Source organism: Bufo gargarizans, chromosome 6 (assembly GCF_014858855.1).
Source record: "Bufo gargarizans isolate SCDJY-AF-19 chromosome 6, ASM1485885v1, whole genome shotgun sequence".
NCBI lineage: Eukaryota > Metazoa > Chordata > Amphibia > Anura > Bufonidae > Bufo > Bufo gargarizans.
Genome location: NC_058085.1, coordinates 245,524,147 through 245,543,538, shown reverse-complemented (window position 1 = coordinate 245,543,538; position 19,392 = coordinate 245,524,147). Strand labels below are relative to the sequence as shown.

General features: G+C 46.5%; 1 protein-coding gene across 4 annotated transcripts in view; it reads left to right on the top strand.

The window, feature by feature from the left end:
* Positions 1 to 14,850, top strand: part of LOC122940580 (oocyte zinc finger protein XlCOF8.4-like) — a 29,694-nt gene extending 14,844 nt beyond the window's left edge. Inside the window, exons 2-7 of one of the 4 annotated variants that reach the window (XM_044297210.1) lie at positions 7,347 to 7,615; positions 8,050 to 8,225; positions 8,344 to 8,529; positions 9,629 to 9,752; positions 9,839 to 10,783; positions 14,401 to 14,850. In XM_044297210.1, coding sequence (XP_044153145.1) covers positions 8,133 to 8,225; positions 8,344 to 8,529; positions 9,629 to 9,752; positions 9,839 to 10,783; positions 14,401 to 14,471 — 1,419 coding nt within the window. In that variant the 5' untranslated portion in view covers positions 7,347 to 7,615; positions 8,050 to 8,132 and the 3' untranslated portion in view covers positions 14,472 to 14,850. Of the gene's footprint in view, positions 1 to 7,346; positions 7,616 to 8,049; positions 8,226 to 8,343; positions 8,530 to 9,628; positions 9,753 to 9,838; positions 12,435 to 14,400 lie in introns of those variants that run through there. The other 3 variants (XM_044297208.1, XM_044297207.1, XM_044297209.1) reach the window with 3 other exon arrangements.
* Positions 14,851 to 19,392: the final 4,542 nt, after the last annotated feature.

Sequence of the window (19,392 nt, the reverse complement as noted above, 5' to 3'; positions counted from 1 at the left end):
ATGATGAAATATAAGCTTATATAAAAATAGGCTTTGGACTGTAATAGAACCCTTCAGAGGGGGTCGTGGGGAAAAAGATAAACAGGGCTACACTGCCAGAGGACCCAAGGTGTCACACAAAGAGGATTTAAGGTACCAGGAGGTATACTGAAAGGGTTTGACCAGCTCCGTAATATCCGCGGGGCTAAAGTCGGCAATGATGAAGGTTCGCCATTTGTTGAAAATTTTTGAAGCCGAGCACTCCTTGTGTCTTACTGCCTCCACTCTTTCAAAACCCATCAGCACCTTCAACTCAGAGATCACAACAGAAATGTCTGGCATGGCATCTATGAGCCAGCGTTGCAGCAGATAGAATGTAAGATGATCGGGATCTTAGTCGGACTGCTCCCCATCAAAACGTATGTAGTGAAATATCAAAGCCTGGGGCTCCATAGGCAAATGTACAGATATATTCTTAGTGAAAACCTGATCCAGGGCACTCTGGACCTCGGACTGGGCCTGTCGGGATTCAAACCCGTGACCAGCCACATCCCAGGCAGTAGCCCTGCTTACTAGGCTACCATCCTCTCTGGACATTCCTCCCTGAAACCTATTAGTTAACCTCAGTCTTGCCAAGCCTTGCTCATCACCCTTGATTCCCCACACCTGGTACTTCCCTATATAAGTCCAGCCCCTTGCACTCTAGCTTGCTGATTATTGAGCTCCTGAGCCTTGATCAAGCTTCTCCTCATCTGTTGCTCTTGCTACTGCTGGAAGTCCACTGCTGACCAGGAATTGCCTACCGACTACTCTTCTGCCTTATCCCTACCTACTGAACTGCTACCACCGTTGCCATCCGGATTGTCTGACCACGCTTACTGCCGCCTGCCCTGACCCACCGCCTGCCTACCGACTACTCTTCTGCCTTATCCCTACCTACTGAACTGCTACCACCGTTGCCATCCGGATTGTCTGACCACGCTTACTACCTGCCTGCGGTCCTTGCCACTGGGCTCCACTCCTACCTCCAGCCAGCGGTCCTCTGACACAGGTGAGCCTGTAGGACTGTTACAGAATAATCAGCCACACTATGGAGTCCGCAATGGCCACTCTGCGTAAGCAGGTCTCTGAACTTCAAGAATTTGGTACTACATATCAGGAGAAATTTGCCCAGCTCCAAGTCGTAGTCCAAAGCCAACAGAGCGAGATTATTGAACTACAGAGGCAACTCCTGGACGTCCGCGGCACGGCTGCAGATGCCCGCATGCCACTCCCACCAAGATTCGGCGGTGATAGACGTCAGTATCGGGGGTTTCTAAACCAATGCCGCATCTATTTTCAGATGTACCCGGCCCCCTTCACCACCGAGAAGAAGAAGGTGCTATTCATGGTCAATCTCCTGACGGATGAAGCATTAGCATGGGCATCACCATACGTGGAGACTAACAGTCAGCTCCTGAACAACCTAAACAACTTCATCACCGCAATGAGCCAAGTCTTTGACGACCCCAACCGCTGTGCGACAGCCGAGGCGCGACTACATAGTCTGCGGCAAGGGAGACGCTCCGTCGCCGAATACACCGCTGAGTTTCGCCGTTGGGTCACGGACACCACCTGGAACCCAGCGGCACAGAGGAGCCAATTCCGGCGAGGCCTGTCCGAATTAATAAATGACGAACTCGCCAGAGTTGAGGCCCCGGACGATCTGGATGACTTCATTCAGTTATGCATCCGGATAGATCAAACACTCTCCGAGAGGAAGAAAGAAAGACTCTGGTCCTTGGACCACAGACCCACTTATTCCTTCTCTTCCACCGCCCAGCGCGACCCCCGGTCAGCAACTGAACCTATGCAGGTCGACGCTCTACGTAGGTCTCTATCCACAGCTGAGAAGGAGAGACGGCTGGCCGAAAACCTCTGCCTCTACTGTGGGGAGCCGGGTCATTTTGCCATCAAATGTCCTCATAAGATCCGAAAGACTATTGCCGTCACGGAACTAAAGGAGCAACCACAGACTCCAACCCCACCAGCAGCCCCTGAAAATAACAACACGGCGGCTCATGGATCCCACTTCATCGTCCCCATCCTCATCGAGATTGAGGGGCGACAACTCCCCTGTTCAGCGATGTTAGACTCCGGGGCGGGAGGCAACTTCATGGACCTAACCTTCGCCCGCGAAAAGAATATTCCACTGACAATCAAGGCAGCCCCCATTGACCTGGAAACCGTCGACGGATCCCCACTCTCCTCGGGGCCGGCCACTCACGAGACCACGGAACTACAACTCCTCATAGAACCAGATCACAGTGAAAAGATCCACTTCTCTCTGATCGCCTCCCCGAAGTTCCCAGTGATCTTGGGCATCCCATGGTTGGCCACCCACAACCCCTCGGTGGACTGGGAAACCCGCTGCATACGATTCCCGTCCGAGTTCTGCACGCTAAATTGCTCCCACAAACCCGTCCTTCCACCCGAAAACACCACCATCTCAAAACTATCTGTCAAGGATCTGCTACCCCCTCAATACAGCGAGTTCCAGGATGTCTGCGACAAGTAAAACGCAGACAAGCTGCCACCACACCGACCCTACGACTGCCCTATAGAACTGTTGCCCGGGCCGAAATACCCTTTGGCAGTATCTACTCCCTCTCAGAGCCTGAACTCAAGGCTCTGAAAGAGTACCTGGACGAGGACCTGAGGAAGGGGTTCATCCGGCCCTCCACCTCTCCCGCGGGAGCCCCCTTTTTCTTCGTAGAGAAAAAAGACTCCTCCCTGCGTCCCTGCATAGACTACAGAAAGCTTAATGACATAACCGTAAAAAAACGGTACCCGCTCCCACTGATTTCCGAACTCCTTGAGAGACTCCGGGAAGCGAAGATCTTCACCAAACTCGACCTTCGAGGGGCCTACAACCTCGTCCGAATCCGCCCTGGGGACGAATGGAAGACCGCCTTCCAGGACACGTTATGGTCATTTCGAGTACCTGGTCATGCCTTTCGGACTCTGCAATGCTCCCGCCACCTTCCAGCACTTCATTAACGACGTCCTCAGGGACATGCTGGATCTGTTTGTAGTCGTTTACCTGGACGACATCTTGATCTTCTCTGAAGACCTCGAGCAGCACCGCGAACACGTCCGCAGGGTACTGCAGAGGCTCAGACAGAACTCTCTCTATATCAAGCTAGAGAAATGCGAGTTTGAGCGAACCACCACTCAGTTCCTCGGATACATCATCTCCCCAGAGGGCCTAAGTATGGACCCGGGGAAGGTCCAAGCTGTGATGAACTGGCCCGTTCCGAAAAACGAGAAGGAGATACAAAGATTCATTGGCTTCGCCAACTTCTATCGGAAGTTTATCCGGAACTTCTCCAAGGTCATAGCACCAATCACCCAACTCACCAAGAAGGCAGTCCCCTTCTCCTGGACACCCGAGGCCCAGGAGGCCTTCACCAAGTTGAAACTCCTCTTCACTTCTGCCCCAATCCTAATCCACCCGAACCCCGAGCTCCCATTTACAGTCGAAGTGGATGCATCAGACTCTGCGGTGGGGGCAGTTTTGTCACAACGGACAGGGGAGAGGATGCTATTACACCCGTGTGCCTATTTCTCCCGCCAGATGTCCCCCTCTGAGAAGAACTATGACATTGGGAACAAAGAACTACTGGCGATCAAGGATGCCTTCTCCGAGTGGAGACACCTGCTGGAGGGAGCCACCAACCCCATAATCGTACTAACTGACCACAAGAACCTCGAGTTCATCCGCAGCGCTAAGAGACTCTCAGCCAGACAGGCCAGATGGAGCCTATTCTTTTCCCGCTTCAACTATCTCATCACCTATCGCCCTGGATCAAAAAACGGCAAGGCTAACGCCCTCTCCAGAATGTTTTCCGAGCCCTCACAGAGTAACAAGGGCCAAAATAACATCTTGCCCGAGAGAAGGGTCGTAGGGGCCACCTACTCTAAAGAACTCCTGGGCACAATCAAAGAAGGATATGAAAATGACCCCTTCCTCTCCCACCCCACAGGCAATGTCAGCCTTACGTTTAAGAACGGTCATTGGTTTCATCAGGACCTACAACTATATGTACCAGAAATCGCACGGCTCGAAGTGCTCAAACTCAACCATGACTCCAAGGTGGCCGGCCATTTTGGCACAAGAAAGACCCAGGAGCTTCTCTCCCGCTCCTTCTGGTGGCCAACATACAGGGAGGACATCAAGAGGTACATCTCCTCGTGCACGGTCTGTGCCCGCAATAAGACTCCTCGTTCCTCTCCTGTGGGTCTGTTACAACCTCTCCCGATTCCCTCCCGCCCCTGGGGCTCGATCTCCATGGACTTTGTGGTAGACCTTCCTCCTTCAAAAGGGATGAACACCATCCTGGTCGTGGTCGACCGTCTCACCAAGATGGCCCATTTCATCCCCTACAAAGGCCTACCCACAGCCAAACAGACGGCCGATCTTATTCTCAGAGAGGTCTTCAGGCTGCATGGGATCCCGGACGACGTGGTCTCCGACCGAGGTGTACAATTTGCCTCAAAGTTCTGGAAGAACTTCTGCCTGGCGCTCGGGGTTAAAGTGAACCTGTCCTCTGCTTTCCACCCTCAGTCAAACGGGCAGACGGAGAGAACTAATCAGACCCTAGAGCAATACCTACGCTGTTTCAGCTCCCACCTGCAGGATGACTGGCTTGATCATCTCCCCACGGCCGAGTTCGCCTACAACAATGCTGAGCACAGCTCAACCAAGCACAGCCCCTTCTTTGCTAACACAGGCTCACACCCGGTGTTCATTCCCCACCTACCCGTTGCCTCCACCCTCCCAGCAGTGGCCGAACGCCTAACAACCCTACAGGAGGCACAAGAGAACATTATAGACAACCTCCAGCTTGCCCAGAGGCGCTTTAAACAGGGAGCATTGCAGTAAGTAGACCAGCACTCGCTGAGGTGCACGCCGCGCGGGATAGGACCAGTTCCACGTGCAATGTAATAGAGAATCCCAGCAGACGTGACTTTAGTCTTCAAAGAATTTTATTTTCACAAATCAATATGTCCCATCATCAAGGACGCGTTTCGGCAACTGCCTTTTTCAACAGGTAAGTTTACATGGTCAGAAGCACATATATATACAGGCATCAATGATTAAGGATAGGGAGTCTCCCAGTGGCATCACCGCCCATAAGGGGTGGTACATTTCAATTAGGTATACAAATCAAGGGTTAGTCTATAGAGATTATGAAATTATGCATATCTAAGTTCTGGTTCTGTTTACTCATGCATCTTTTGTTTGTCATTTATCATTTCTCTAGACATCTACTTATTGAAGAATTTTCTCAGCTACACTGGTATTTATTATTTACTATTCATCAGTATGTGTTCTAATATCAGTGCCGCCCACTTGAGTGACTAACCCTTGATTTGTATACCTAATTGAAATGTACCACCCCTTATGGGCGGTGATGCCACTGGGAGACTCCCTATCCTTAATCATTGATGCCTGTATATATATATGTGCTTCTGACCATGTAAACTTACCTGTTGAAAAAGGCAGTTGCCGAAACGCGTCCTTGATGATGGGACATATTGATTTGTGAAAATAAAATTCTTTGAAGACTAAAGTCACGTCTGCTGGGATTCTCTATTACATTAAACAGGGAGCAGACAGACGTTGCAAACCCACCCCGGGCTTCCATGTGGGAGACAAGGTATGGCTGTCCACCAGGAACCTCAGATTGAAGGTCCCCTCCAAAAAATTTGCCCAAAGATACATGGGTCCGTTCCGGATCACCGCACAAATCAACGAGGTCACGTTCCGGCTCGACCTTCCGGACTCCATTAGGGTGCACCCTGTCTTCCATTGCTCTCTCCTCAAGCCATACGTGGAGAACACCTTCACAGGCCGCCACTCGCCCCCACCACCACCCGTGAGGGTACAGGGTGAAGAAGAATACGTTGTCGCAAAGATCCTCGACTCCAGGATCCACCGGGGAAGACTACAATACCTAATTGGGTGGGAGGGTTACCCTCCCGAGGATAACTCCTGGGAGCCAGAAGAGAATGTCCACGCCCCCAGACTGGTAAAAGAGTTCCACCAACGGCACCCCGGTAAGCCTGCCCCTGCGGTGCCCGGAGGTCACCTTGGAAGGGGGGGGGAGTACTGTCGGGATTCGAACCCGTGACCAGCCACATCCCAGGCAGTAGCCCTGCTTACTAGGCTACCATCCTCTCTGGACAATCCTCCCTGAAACCTATTAGTTAACCTCAGTCTTGCCAAGCCTTGCTCATCACCCTTGATTCCCCACACCTGGTACTTCCCTATATAAGTCCAGCCCCTTGCACTCTAGCTTGCTGATTATTGAGCTCCTGAGCCTTGATCAAGCTTCTCCTCATCTGTTGCTCTTGCTACGGCTGGAAGTCCACTGCTGACCAGGAATTGCCTACCGACTACTCTTCTGCCTTATCCCTACCTACTGAACTGCTACCACCGTTGCCATCCGGATTGTCTGACCACGCTTACTACCTGCCTGCGGTCCTTGCCACTGGGCTCCACTCCTACCTCCAGCCAGCGGTCCTCTGACACAGGTGAGCCTGTAGGACTGTTACAGGGCCGAAGGTTCACCTTTCAACAAGACAATGACTTTAAAGGATAACTGTCGTATATTTTTTTGGGGGAGTATTGGATTGTGGTGATTAATATCACCTTGGTGGCCCTATTTCAACTTTTCCCAGTGTATTCAATTACCCCTTAATGCCACATTTTTGTTCCCTGTACTGCCTACTTTTACCTGTGCTTAAAATAGGGTTGCTAGGCATGGTCCATCTATCTGTTGAAGGACAGAGCACACAGAAGCACGCAGCGTGCAGGGTCACATTACTGACAGCCAGGGACTGTAAGTAAGTGATTAAACAGTGATAACAGTGCCTGGGCTGTGCGCACTTCTCCCTGTCCCTGCGCTTGGCAGACGCTCCCTCACTCAGCAGAGCTGGGACAATGCAGAGCCAAAGCAGCGCAGACCAGGGAAGGGAGATCTGCCGTCTGCTCAGTGTATAAATGAAAGCAACATGTGGTAAGAGGACCCCTTTGTGCTGCAGGAGATTAACCCTTTAGGGGGAGGGCTCTGGTTACTGACACTTTTGGGGGGCTATTGTTACTGGCTAGTTAGGGCAGGCGGGATTAGCCTCAGGGTGAGGGCAGTGGCGGCCATCTTAACTGAATAGTGAAATTGCAGTTTTATGCAGACTGGTTGCTAAGGGCTGAATCTTATTAAATAAGTCAGTCTAATAGTAGCTGATTCTTGAATATCATGTTATTAGTAACTACATATATGAAAATTGAAATTAGGGTCTAAATGTGACAGTTATCCTTTAAGCATACAGCCAAGAAAACACAGGAGTGGCTTAGGAACAACTCTGTGAATGTCCTTGAGTGGCCCAACCAGAGCCCTGACTTGAACCCAATCAAACAGCTCCAGAGAGACCTGAAAATTTGCTGTCCACCAACAATCCCCATCCATCCTGTCAGAGCTTGAGAAGATCTGCAGAGAAGAATGGCAGCAAATCCCCAAGTCCAGGCGAGCAAACCTTGTGGCATCATACCTGAGAAGACTGGAGGGTGTAATCACTGCCAAAGGTGCTTCAGGTAAGTCCGGAAAAGTAAAAGGTCTGAATGTCACTGCAATATTTTAGTTTTTCCTTTTCATAAAATTAGCAACGTTTTGGAAAAAAAATCCACTTTTTCATTATGAGGAAAAACTATTTTTCTATTTTTGCACTAGGCCACAGCATAACAAAATGAATAAAAAGTAAAAGAGTCTGAGGACTTTCTTAATGCACTGTATTTACCAAACCACCACTGGTGTGAGAGGGATCTGACAGCATAATCATCAAGTCAACACACAGGCGGCCTTACTTTTTTATGCCTAGCCTAGGGAAAATAATTACATATTTGCTTTGGACAAACCATCATTTTTTATTTTTTTTGTAGATGGTGTCCTTTACATTTATAGATAGAGCTCTGAGTGAACCGTATATATCACATTTTGGTTATACTAATATTGTCTTTATCACTTTAAGGACTCAGAAAGTTGTCTCCAGCCAAGGTAAAATCAAAGTGAATCCTATGTTCATGCTGGACAGCCTTGTGGACATCATCTGACATGGATGGACAGAGGATAGACAAGTACCAGAGCCACCTCACTAACAGGATACTAAACCTTACTCTTGAGATAATCTTCATTCTAACTGGAGAGGTAAGGGATTATGTGAACTGGGTCATATGGCACCACTTATCTTCATCAATAACTTGATAGGTGATGGGTTCTGCGAATGTATATAGTGATATTGATCAGCGCCTTTCTCTATACATAGGATTATGCAATAGTGAAAAATAAATCTGGAGAGCATGTGACCCCAAAAAGCTTGCCCATTAAGTTAGGAGGAAGGAGTAAGACCCAGTTCACAGACCCTTCATCTCTGTTGCTGATACATGAGAGGAACAATGAGCAGAAGATCCTAGAACTGACCAGCAAGATCACCGAACTGCTGACTGGAGAGGTGAGCGCTGCTGGGAATGCTGGGACATTAAAGTAATCCTAATGGTGTCTTTACACATTAGATGAAAGATGGCAGGACTGACCCATACCAAGCAGCAGATGTCAGGGGAAAGAAGGATCAGCTATGTTAGCTTTCAACATGGCTGATTCTTGTTCTCACCAGAGATAGGCCGTTGCCAGACATATTTTGAAGATTCATACTACTGGCCAGACACACCAATTGTAGGTTCACACAGAGTTTTTGAAGGAGGTTTTGAGGCAGATTTTTCAGCCAAAGCCAGAAGTGGAATCATCAGGAAGAAGTAAAGGTCCTGTGTTTATACTCCGATTCCTTTTGAATCCACTTCTGACTTTGGCTAAAAAATCTGCAAGAAAATCTGCCTCAAAAACGCCTCCAAAAAACTCAGTGTGAACTTACCCTAAGATGAAGTCATCTGAAACCAAGAATGAGCTGACAACCCTACGTATATGGTGGTCTCCTGACATATGCACTCAGGAAAAGGGGGATCCGCATGTTAGATTTCACCATGCCCAATCATTTTATTCCAGTGGGAGATAAGCCTCTGCCAACGGGGTCTGGTAGTGGCTTTCCCCCGTATCTTCAATGAAAACTCATGCTGAGCTGAGACAGCATGTATATAGGGGAGCTGAGAGGGACAACTGTTGGTTGACATCTATATAAAGTATTTATGGCAGCTTAAAGAGGTTGCCTCACTTCAGCAAATGGCATTTATCATGTAGATAAAATTAATCTGCTGTGATTGTCCATTCATACATTTTTCTATCGCATTATACACTGCTTGTTCCAGGGGTTATGGCCACTACTGCAGCACAATCACAAGGCTGCCTGTATGGGAGATGCTGCACATGCGTGCCTATGCACACTCGACTACTTCCTATAGCAGTGGTGGCCATAACCCCTGCAAATGAGCAATGTACAATGCGATGGAAGAATGAATCAAGCCAAAGGAGGCAATATGGACAATCACAATACATCAGTAAGTGCCTTGTATTAACGTTGTCTACATGATAAATGCCATTTGATAAAGTGAGACAACCCCTTTAAGAGAGGTATCTGAATGTTACATTATGTGTGCCAGGTCCCTTTAAGGTGTGAAGATGTTACAGTCTATTTTTCCATGGAGGAGTGGGAGTATTTAGAAGGACACAAGGATCTCTACAAAGATGTCATGATAGAGAAACAACAGGCCCTCACCTCACCGGGTAAGAGAACTAACCACCTTCAGTAGAATCTGTATAAACTGAATACAATTGTAGATGTTTTACCTTGTTTGCTTTACTTGCAACAGATTTACCCAAAAATGTCCAATTTGAATATCAATGGGCTGATCGTAAGAATGAACCAGTCCTGTGTGATGGAGCAGACACTAGAGACACCAAAATTTGCACACCTAATATACCTTTAGATGACTTAAAACAATATAAATTTCCACATATTAAAGAAGAACCAGTGTCATTTGAAGAGGGAAGTCTTCTACACTCTGAAATATATACACCTTCAGATCGTATACATTATAAATCATTTCATATTGAGGAGGAGCTATGTGATGAAAGGTACCTCACAGCCTCAAAGATGTTTACACCTACAGAACACATCCAAAAATTCTCATCTCCATACATTAAGGAAGAACAAGTCTCCTGGGAGGAAGATCATCTTCTAGACATTGACATTTATACTTCCAGAGATCATCTGCAATACCCACCTACCCTTGTTAAAGAAGACCCAGGTTCATTGGAAGAACAGAGGCTCAGAGATGCCAACATTTATACACCTGTAATAAACACAAAAACGCGATTTATGGCTGTGAACCAAGCAACTCATGCCTCAGGTCAAACATATTATATCTTTGAGGATCAAAAACATCTCAATGACAGCTCAGAGTTCTTAGGACATAAAGCTTCTCAACTTTTTGAATGTTCCAAATGTGGGGATTGTTTCAGAACAAGGTCACTCTTTGATGTCCATCAGAGAATTCATAAAGGGATGAAAATATATCCTTGTCAGGAATGCGGAAAATGTTTTAGTTGCAGTGCCCACCTTACACTTCATCAGCGGGTTCATACTGGGGAGAGACCTTTTTCCTGTTTGGACTGTGGCAAATGTTTCAACCGTAATGCTCACCTGACGGTGCACCGTAGGATACACACAGGAGAGAGACCATACTCTTGCAACGTATGTGAGAAGAGTTTCAATTGTAGCGCCAGCCTTATTGTTCATAGGAGAATTCACACAGGTGAGAAACCTTATCCTTGCCTTGAATGCGGTAAACGTTTTTCCACCAACTCTGACCGTGCAAAACATCAAAAGGTCCATACTGGTATGAAATCTGTCTCTTGTTTGGACTGCAAGAAAAGCTTCAATTGCAAGTCTCATCTGATTAAACACCAGAAAATTCACATTAATGAAAAGCCTTATTCTTGTTCTGTCTGTGGTAAACGTTTTGTCCAGAAGCCACTGCTGACGTTGCATTTAAAGACACATACAAACCAGTGACTACATCTTATTTCTCCTTACAAAAATGTAAACTATATCATACCCCCTGTAGAATGCTTTAGTAAAGCTATTAGGGGTAATTGCTCCTAGTAAATGCCTTCCGAGGTCCTCAGCTAGAAGCCAAAGTGAGGCCTCTAAGTACATCAGAGCACTTTCTTAAGCGTCATAAGATGCCCTGCATGTGCTGAGTTGAACTATATACAGTATATGGGAAAGGAAAGATGCTCTGCACTGTGTATTTGCAGGTCTCTGAAGAACCTTATCTTATGTTTGGCAGACATGAGATGCTTCAGACTGTGTATTCTGGAAAATATAATGTAATGGGAAAGATAACAAAAATATGGTGCTTCTGGCTGGTCAACAGGGCTCTCTGAAGGGCAGAATAAGTAATCAATATCAGAAATGCGGGGGTCCGACACCTAGGACCTCTGCTGATCAATTGTTCAAAGAGCCCAGGCTCTCTGTTAATGCCGCAGCCTCTTCCAAGACCAGTGACTTCACCACACAATGGTCACATGGCCAGCTGCAACTCAGCCCCATTCAAGTCCATGGGGCTGAGCTGCAATACCAAGCACAGCGGCTATACATAGTGCAGAATTGTGCTTGGAAAGTTGCCGGGAGCCCACAGTGCTCACTATAGCTAGGGTGAGCACATTGGCTCTCTGAAACAGCTGATTGGTGGGGGTGGCGGGATCTGGACCACAGCCAATGCGATAATGATAACCTATCCAGGGGATAGCTCAACATTATCTTCTCTAGGATAACCCCATTAATATTTAGGGAGCATTTAGGTGGACAATTAAAGGCGTTGTCCACCTTTTAGATATTCATGACCTGCCTTCAGATGTTATTAATATCAGATCATTGGGGATCCAACACCCAGCACCTCAAACGATCACCTGTTTCTGGCTAACTCTGGAAACAGGGCAGAGCAGGAAGCAGAGGGCTCATTTCACTGTCTAGTGGCGGGTGTGCCAGTGTACTGTTTCCTGTGGCAGCTGTGAACGGCTGATTAGTGTGGGTGCTGGGTGTAGGACCACCACTGATTTGTTTATTAATATCTAAAAGGTAGATGCCCCTTCAAAGGGGTATTCCAGTTTTGCAATTGTCAACATCAATTGACAGGAAACAACATGATAACACTTACTAATGGTGATTGTTTATCTGTAATGCCTCATTTTCCTGCACTGCATCGTGGCCATGTGACGTTTTCCACTGTGTTGGTTCCCTATCATGATGACATCACGTCTACATCTGAGGCCTGGCAAAGCTTGTAAGGCTCTGCCTTAGGTCCCTTTCACACGAGCGTGATTTCCGCGCGGGTGCAATGCGTGACGTGAAAACGCATAGCACCCGCACTGAATCCTGACCCATTTATTTCAATGGGTCTGTGTACATGAGCGTTGTTTTTCACGCATCAGTTTTGCGTTGCGTGAAAAGTCGCAGCATGTTCTATATTCTGTGTTTTTCACGCAGCCCTGGGCCAATAGAAGTGAATGGGGCTGCGTGAAAAACGCATTGCATCCACAAGCAAGTGCGGGTGCGATGCGTTTTTCACTGATGGTTGCTAAGAGATGTTGTTTGTAAACATTCAGTTTTTTATCACGCGCGTGAAAAACGCATCAAAATGCATTCCACCCGCGCGGAAACAACTGAACATCTAAACGCAATCGCAGCCAAAACTGACTGAACTTGCTTGCAAAATAGTGCAAGTTTCACTGAACGCACTCTGAACGCATCCGGCCCCAATCTGCAACGCCCGTGTGAAACCAGCCTTAGGCCGAATGCACATGGCCGTGTTCTGCGGCCGAGAACGGTGCGTAGTATGCCGGGCTGGATTCCTGTTCAGAGCAGGAGCGCACGGCTTCATTGGTTGCTATGACGCGGTGCGCTTCATGCCGCCGCTGCTGTACAGTAATACACTCGTATAGTGTATTACTGTACAGCTGCGGCGGCATGAAGCGCACAGCGTCATAGCAACCAATGACGCCGTACGCTCCTGCTCTGAACAGGAATCCAGCCCGGCATACCACGGACCGCTCGCGGCCGCGAAACACGGCCATGTGCATTTGCCCTTATAGAGACAGCATCATCAATGATTTTGCCTCTCAGGGCGGTGTTCTGCTCATTCTCCTGGACCCTGTCCTGTAGATGTGATGTCAGGAATGATTCTGGGTCTTAGGGCTGGGTTTCAAGCAGGCATGGATCTGTGACATTCGAGCTTTAGCTTTATTGAAGCATTCTACTGATATTCTAATAATAAACCTAAAACAATTCCACCAATTTTACCTCTGTTCTTACATTGTTTGGGCTATTATTACATTTTGTTTCATTTTGACAAACTGCAGATCTTTAGCTGCTAAGGCTAGTTTCACACTATTGCTAGGGAGTTGGCAGCTGTTTCCTGCCGGATCTCTCTGCATTGCCATACTTGAACGTCTCCATCCGGCACCATCAACTATATTGGGGACCGGTGGAGATCTGGCCGCACCCCGGCAAATATGGCGAGAGTCAGCCGCAAGAAAACTGGAAAGATGGCGGGCTGTTCCCTGTCGGATCCCTAGCGCTAGTATGAAACTAGCCTAAGCAAAGTGTCATGTAGAGCTTACAGAAGTAATGAAATCCTTGCCCTTTCTTTTTTAAATCTCTTACAGAATTTGGCAGAACACTGGGGTACATTTACTAAAGCATTTGCACCTTTTTTCAGTCTAAAAAATGCTGTTGTAGACAGTCTTATTGTTTTAATTGCATTTACTACTGAAATTGAGCCTGTTTGAGGTTTTTGCACCTCGTTCGCCTATTTTGAATTTTAGACAGATTCAGAAGTTTTTAAACTTTTGAGCCTTTTTTCTGACCTATTTATGTAGGTGCGCCTTTTTTTTAACCTGAATTTGTTACAAAAACAGTCTAATTTCTACTCCAACCCCAGGGCTAGCATACTTTTCTTTGTCTGTTTTCAGTGGTGAAGAGCGACTTTCCATTAAAAGTCCCAATTTTCTGGAGACATGTGACTTTTCTCTGCAAAAATGCAACTTATTTCATGTGCAAAAAAATTTGGCCAGTCTAAGTGAATATGAACCTGTCCTACTGAAAAACAGCCACCAGAGGTCAGACAAATAGCAATACGCCGAGTCTAATTCATCAACGGCTGTGCGACTTTTATTAAATACTCAGCAAAAGAAAGATAGATGATTGAAATACGCCTGTATAATTTTAAGCCTGAAAACAGACGAGCTTGATAAATGTGCCCTACTTCGTTTTAAATATGCAAAATGAAATGTTCGGTGCACCAAGGGCGGATGGCCCTCCATGTAGTCCAGTTCTGTTCTTCACAGTAAGCCCTTCCTTTCCCAACAGGACCAGACGCCTCTATGCTGCTCTCGCTTAGCCCCATAAGCTTTTGCCTGCAGAGTGTGCCAGAATTTTAACGTATGCTCAGCACCGTTCTTCTCCAGGACCCGTCCTTGTACAGAGAACATCTCATTTGCATAATTTGCATAAAATGCTAAGTGCAGCAACCGATTTCAGAAGGAAAGGTAATGATTTAATAAGCTCTTAATGCCATACATGCCACGTAGCTTAGTTTACTATGGCAAAACAGCCTGGTGGTCTACGAGGATGGTGACTGACTGTAGCGGCAGAAGGACCGGACCACCGCCACACAGAACGGTATAAAGGTATAATATGATTTTATATTTTAGTCAATTGAGGGGCTTCTCTGATACTTTTAATTTTCTCTGACAACCCCTTCAATGTAAATATGTTGATATATACATATTTTACCAAAAATAAATAAAAAGTAAGGTTTAAAAGGGGTTTTGAACGTGTGTTTCATTCTGTTTTTATGTCAAGTAGACACAAAGGCCTATCCTTTTTGAATATCAAAATTTGTCTGACCTGTAATTCGATGACAAACTAAGCATACACCGATCAGCCATAACACCTACCTAAGGGGTCATGCACACAAACTTATTTTTCTGTTCTGTTTTTTTGTGAACTGTATGCGGAACCATTCACTTCAATGGGTCAGCAAAAAAACAGAAATCACTCCGTGAGCATTTTGTTTCCGTATGTCCGCATGGCCATTCCGTGAGGGTCGACCAGGGCTGTGGAATCGGTAAGCCAAAGCCCCGACTCCAGCGATAACTTAAGCTTTTTTGTATTTTGTGTTTCTGTATTTCTGAATTTGAGATGTTAGAAAACAGTTTTCCCCCTTATATTCTACTAGCTGAAGGACCCGGCTTCGCTTGGGTATATTTAATCTATCTCATTTAATGTTTGTGTGTTGCGGGAAAATGCGCGATTTTTCCACGCGAGTGCAAAACATTGTAAGGCGTTTTGCACTCGCGTGACAAAAATCGTGCATGTTTGGTACCCAAACCCGAACTTCTTCACAGAAGTTCGGGCTTGGGATTGATGTTCTGAAGATTGTATTATTTTCCCTTATAACATGGTTATAAGGGAAAATAATAGCATTCTGAATACAGACTGCATAGTAAAACAGCGCTGGAGGGGTTAAAAAATTTAATTTTTATTTAACTCACCTTAGTCCACTTGATCGCGAAGCCCGGCATCTCCTTGTGTCTCCTTTGTTGAATAGGACCTGTGGTGAGCATTAAATACAGGTAAAGGACCTTTGATGACGTCACTCCGGTCATCACATGGTCTTTAACCATGGTGAATCACAATGGTAAAAGATCATGTGACGTACCATGTGATGACCGGAGTGACCTTATCAAAGGTCCTTTACCTGTATTTAATGCTCACCCCAGGTCCTGTTCAGCAAAGGAGACACAAGGAGATGCCGGGCTTTGCGATCAAGTGGACTAAGGTGAGTTAAATTATTTTTTATTTTTTTTAACCCCTCCAGCACTATTGTACTATGCAGTCTGTATTCAGAATGTTATTATTTTCCCTTATAACCATGTTATAAGGGAAAATAATAATGATCAGGGTCTCCATCCCGATCGTCTCCTAGCAACCGTGCATGAAAATCGAACCGCATCCGCACTTGCTTGCGGATGCTATGCGATTTTCACGCTTCCCATTCACTTCTATGGGGCCTGCGTCGCGTGAAAATCGGACAATATAGAGCATGCTGCAATTTTCACCGCTCATGTGCACAGCCCCATAGAAATGAATGGGTCAGGATTCAGTGCGGGTGCAATGCGTTCAACTCATGCATCGCATCCGCACGGAATACTTGCCTGTGTGAAAGGGGCCTAACAGTGACATCTACAGCACCCCGACCCATAACAGTGACCTCCACAGCCCTCACCCCTTAACACTAACATCCCCCACAGTGCCCCGTCCCTTTAAAATTGGACCTCCACAGCAGCCCACCCCCTTAACTTTGACCTTTACAGCAGCCTTCCCCTTTAACAGTGACTTTCACAGCACACCACCCCCTTAACAGTGGCCTTTACAGCAATCTGCCCTTTAACACTGGCCTCCATAGCAGACCATCCACTTAAGGGTCCGTTCACACGTCCGTTATAACACTCCGTTTCCGTTCCGATTTAAATCGGAACGTTTTTACGGGTCCATTAATTTTAATTGCCTTTGCAAAAATACGGACACCAATCATAGTGCTGTCCAAATCACGGAATCCGTTCCGTTTTCCTATTTTCGAGTATGCAGATCCTGAAAAAAAATGAAGCTTGTCCTACTTTCTGTCAGTTTTTCGGGTCCGTTGTCCATTCAAGTCAATGGATCCGCATGATATGCACAAAACCATACGAATGTCATCCGATTTTGCGGATCCGTTGACAGGAAAATGGATGAAAAAAAAACTGAATAACGGAAACACGGATTCGGAAGCACTTTAGTAAAAAAAAACAAAAAAACGGAAGGTTGTACTGAAAAACGGATCCGCAAAAAAAAGGTTTATCTGGAAAGGTCAAAATACTTAATCCGCTCCGTGTTTCCGTTATTCAGTTTTTTTTTGTTTGTTTTTTCATCCATTTTCCAGTCAACGGATCCGCAAAATCGGATGACAATCGGATGGTTTTGTGCATGCCATCCGCATTTATGCAGATCCATTGACTTGAATGGACAACAGACCCGAAAAACTGGACAAGCTTAATTTTTTTTCAGGATCCGCATACTCAAGAATAGGAACACGGAACGGATTCCGTGATTCGGACAGCACTATGAATGGTGTCCGCATTTTTGCAGAGGCAATTAAAATGAATGGATCTGAAAAAACGGACGTGTGAATGGACCCTAACTGTGACCTCCACAGTAGCCTGCCCCTAGGGTGGCCAAAGTTCCAGTTTTAAGCGGGACAGTCTGGCTTTCAGACTTCCTGTCCTCCGTCTGGCGCAGGGCCTGTACGGACACAAGGATGTCCTTTTGACCAGCTCACTCTCAGACAGTGTGAGCTGCAGGGAGAAAGTCACCGTCCCTCCCACCCCTGCAGCTGACAGAAGTTGATTTTTAACTTCATTTGTTTCAATCCCTGTCGGCTGAGGAGTGGGAGGTGGCCTGGTCTAACTTGATCGGGGCGTGGCTTAGCGGGACCTAGAAGTTGATTTTTAACTTTATTTTTTCAATCCCTGTCGGAGTGGGAGGGTGTGTGGCCTAACTGGATCAGGGCGTGTCCTTTTGAACAGCTCACTCTAAGGCCTCTTTCACACGGGCGTGAGTTTTTTTGCCCGGATAAGAGCCGGGTGCGTTGCGGGAAAATGCACGATTTTCCCGCGCGAGTGCAAAATATTGTCATGCGTTGCACTCGCGTGAGAAAAATCGCGCATGTTTGGTACCCAAACCCGAACTTCTTCATAGAAGTTCGGGCTTGGGATTGATGTTCTGAAGATTGTATTATTTTCCCTTATAACATGGTTATAAGGGAAAATAATAGCATTCTGGATACAGAATGCCTAGTAAAACAGCGCTAGAGGGGTTAAAAAAAAATAATAATAATTTAACTCACCTTAGTCCACTTGATCACGAAGCCGGCATCTCCTTGTGTCTCCTCTGCGCTGAACAGGACCTGGGGTGAGCTGCTCCATTAAATACAGGTTAAGGACCTTCGATGACGTCACTCCGGTCATCACATGGTACGTCACATGATCTTTTACCATGGTGATTCACCATGGTAAAAGACAATGTGATGACCGGAGTGATGTCATCGAAGGTCCTTAAGCTTTTAATGGAGCAGCTCACCCCAGGTCCTGTTCATCAGCAGAGGAGACACAAGGAGATGCCGGGCTTCGCGAGCAAGTGGACTAAGGTGAGTTAAATTATTATTATTATTTTTTTAACCCCTCTAGCGCTATTTTACTATGCATTCTGTATTCAGAATGCTATTATTTTCCCTTATAACCATGTTATAAGGGAAAATAATAATGATCGGGTCTCCATCCCGATCGTCTCCTAGCAACCGTGCGTGCAAATTGCACGGCATCTGTACTTGCTTGCGGATGCCATCCGATTTTCACACACCCCATTCACTTCTATGGGGCCTGCGTCACGTCAAAATCGGACAATATAGAGCATGCTGCGATTTCAACTGAACGCACAAGTGATGCGTTAAAAACATCGCTCATGTGCACAGCCCCATAGAAATGAATGGGTCAGGATTTAGTGCGGGTGCCATACGTTCGCCGCACGGATCGCACCCGCACGGAAAACTCGCCCGTGTGAAAGGGGCCTAAGACAGCAGCACTGTGCTGTCTGAGTGTGAGCTGCAGGGAGAGAGTCACCCTCACACGCCTGCAGCTGACAGAAGTTGATTTTTACCTTCATTTTTTCAATCCCAGTCGGCTGAGTGGGCGTGGTCTAATTAGATCCGGGGTGTGGCTTAGCTGGACCTGGGGGCGCGGTTTTAAGTTCATCTTTTGAGGGTGGACACATTGTGGCAGGGGGCATGTCTGGGCTCCTTCCTGCAAGAGTGACGCCCCTCATAGAAACATAGAATGTGTCGGCAGATAAGAACCATTTGGCCCATCTAGTCTGCCCAATATATCTGAATCCTATGAATAGTCCCTGGCCCTATCTTATATGAAGGATGGTCTTATGCCTATCCCATGCATGCTTAAACTCCTCCACTGTATTTGCAGCTACCACTTCTGCAGGAAGGCTATTCCATGCATCCACTACTCTCTCAGTAAAGTAATACTTCCTTATATTACTTTTAAACCTTTGCCCCTCTAATTTAAAACTGTGTCCTCCTGTGGTAGTTTTTCTTCTTTTAAATATGCTCTCCCTCCTTTACCGAGTTGATTCCCTTTATGTATTTAAAAGTTTCTATCATATCCCCTCGGTCTCTTCTTTCTTCCAAGCTATACATATTAAGGTCTTTTAACCTTTCCTGGTAAGTTTTATCCTGCAATCCATGGACCAGTT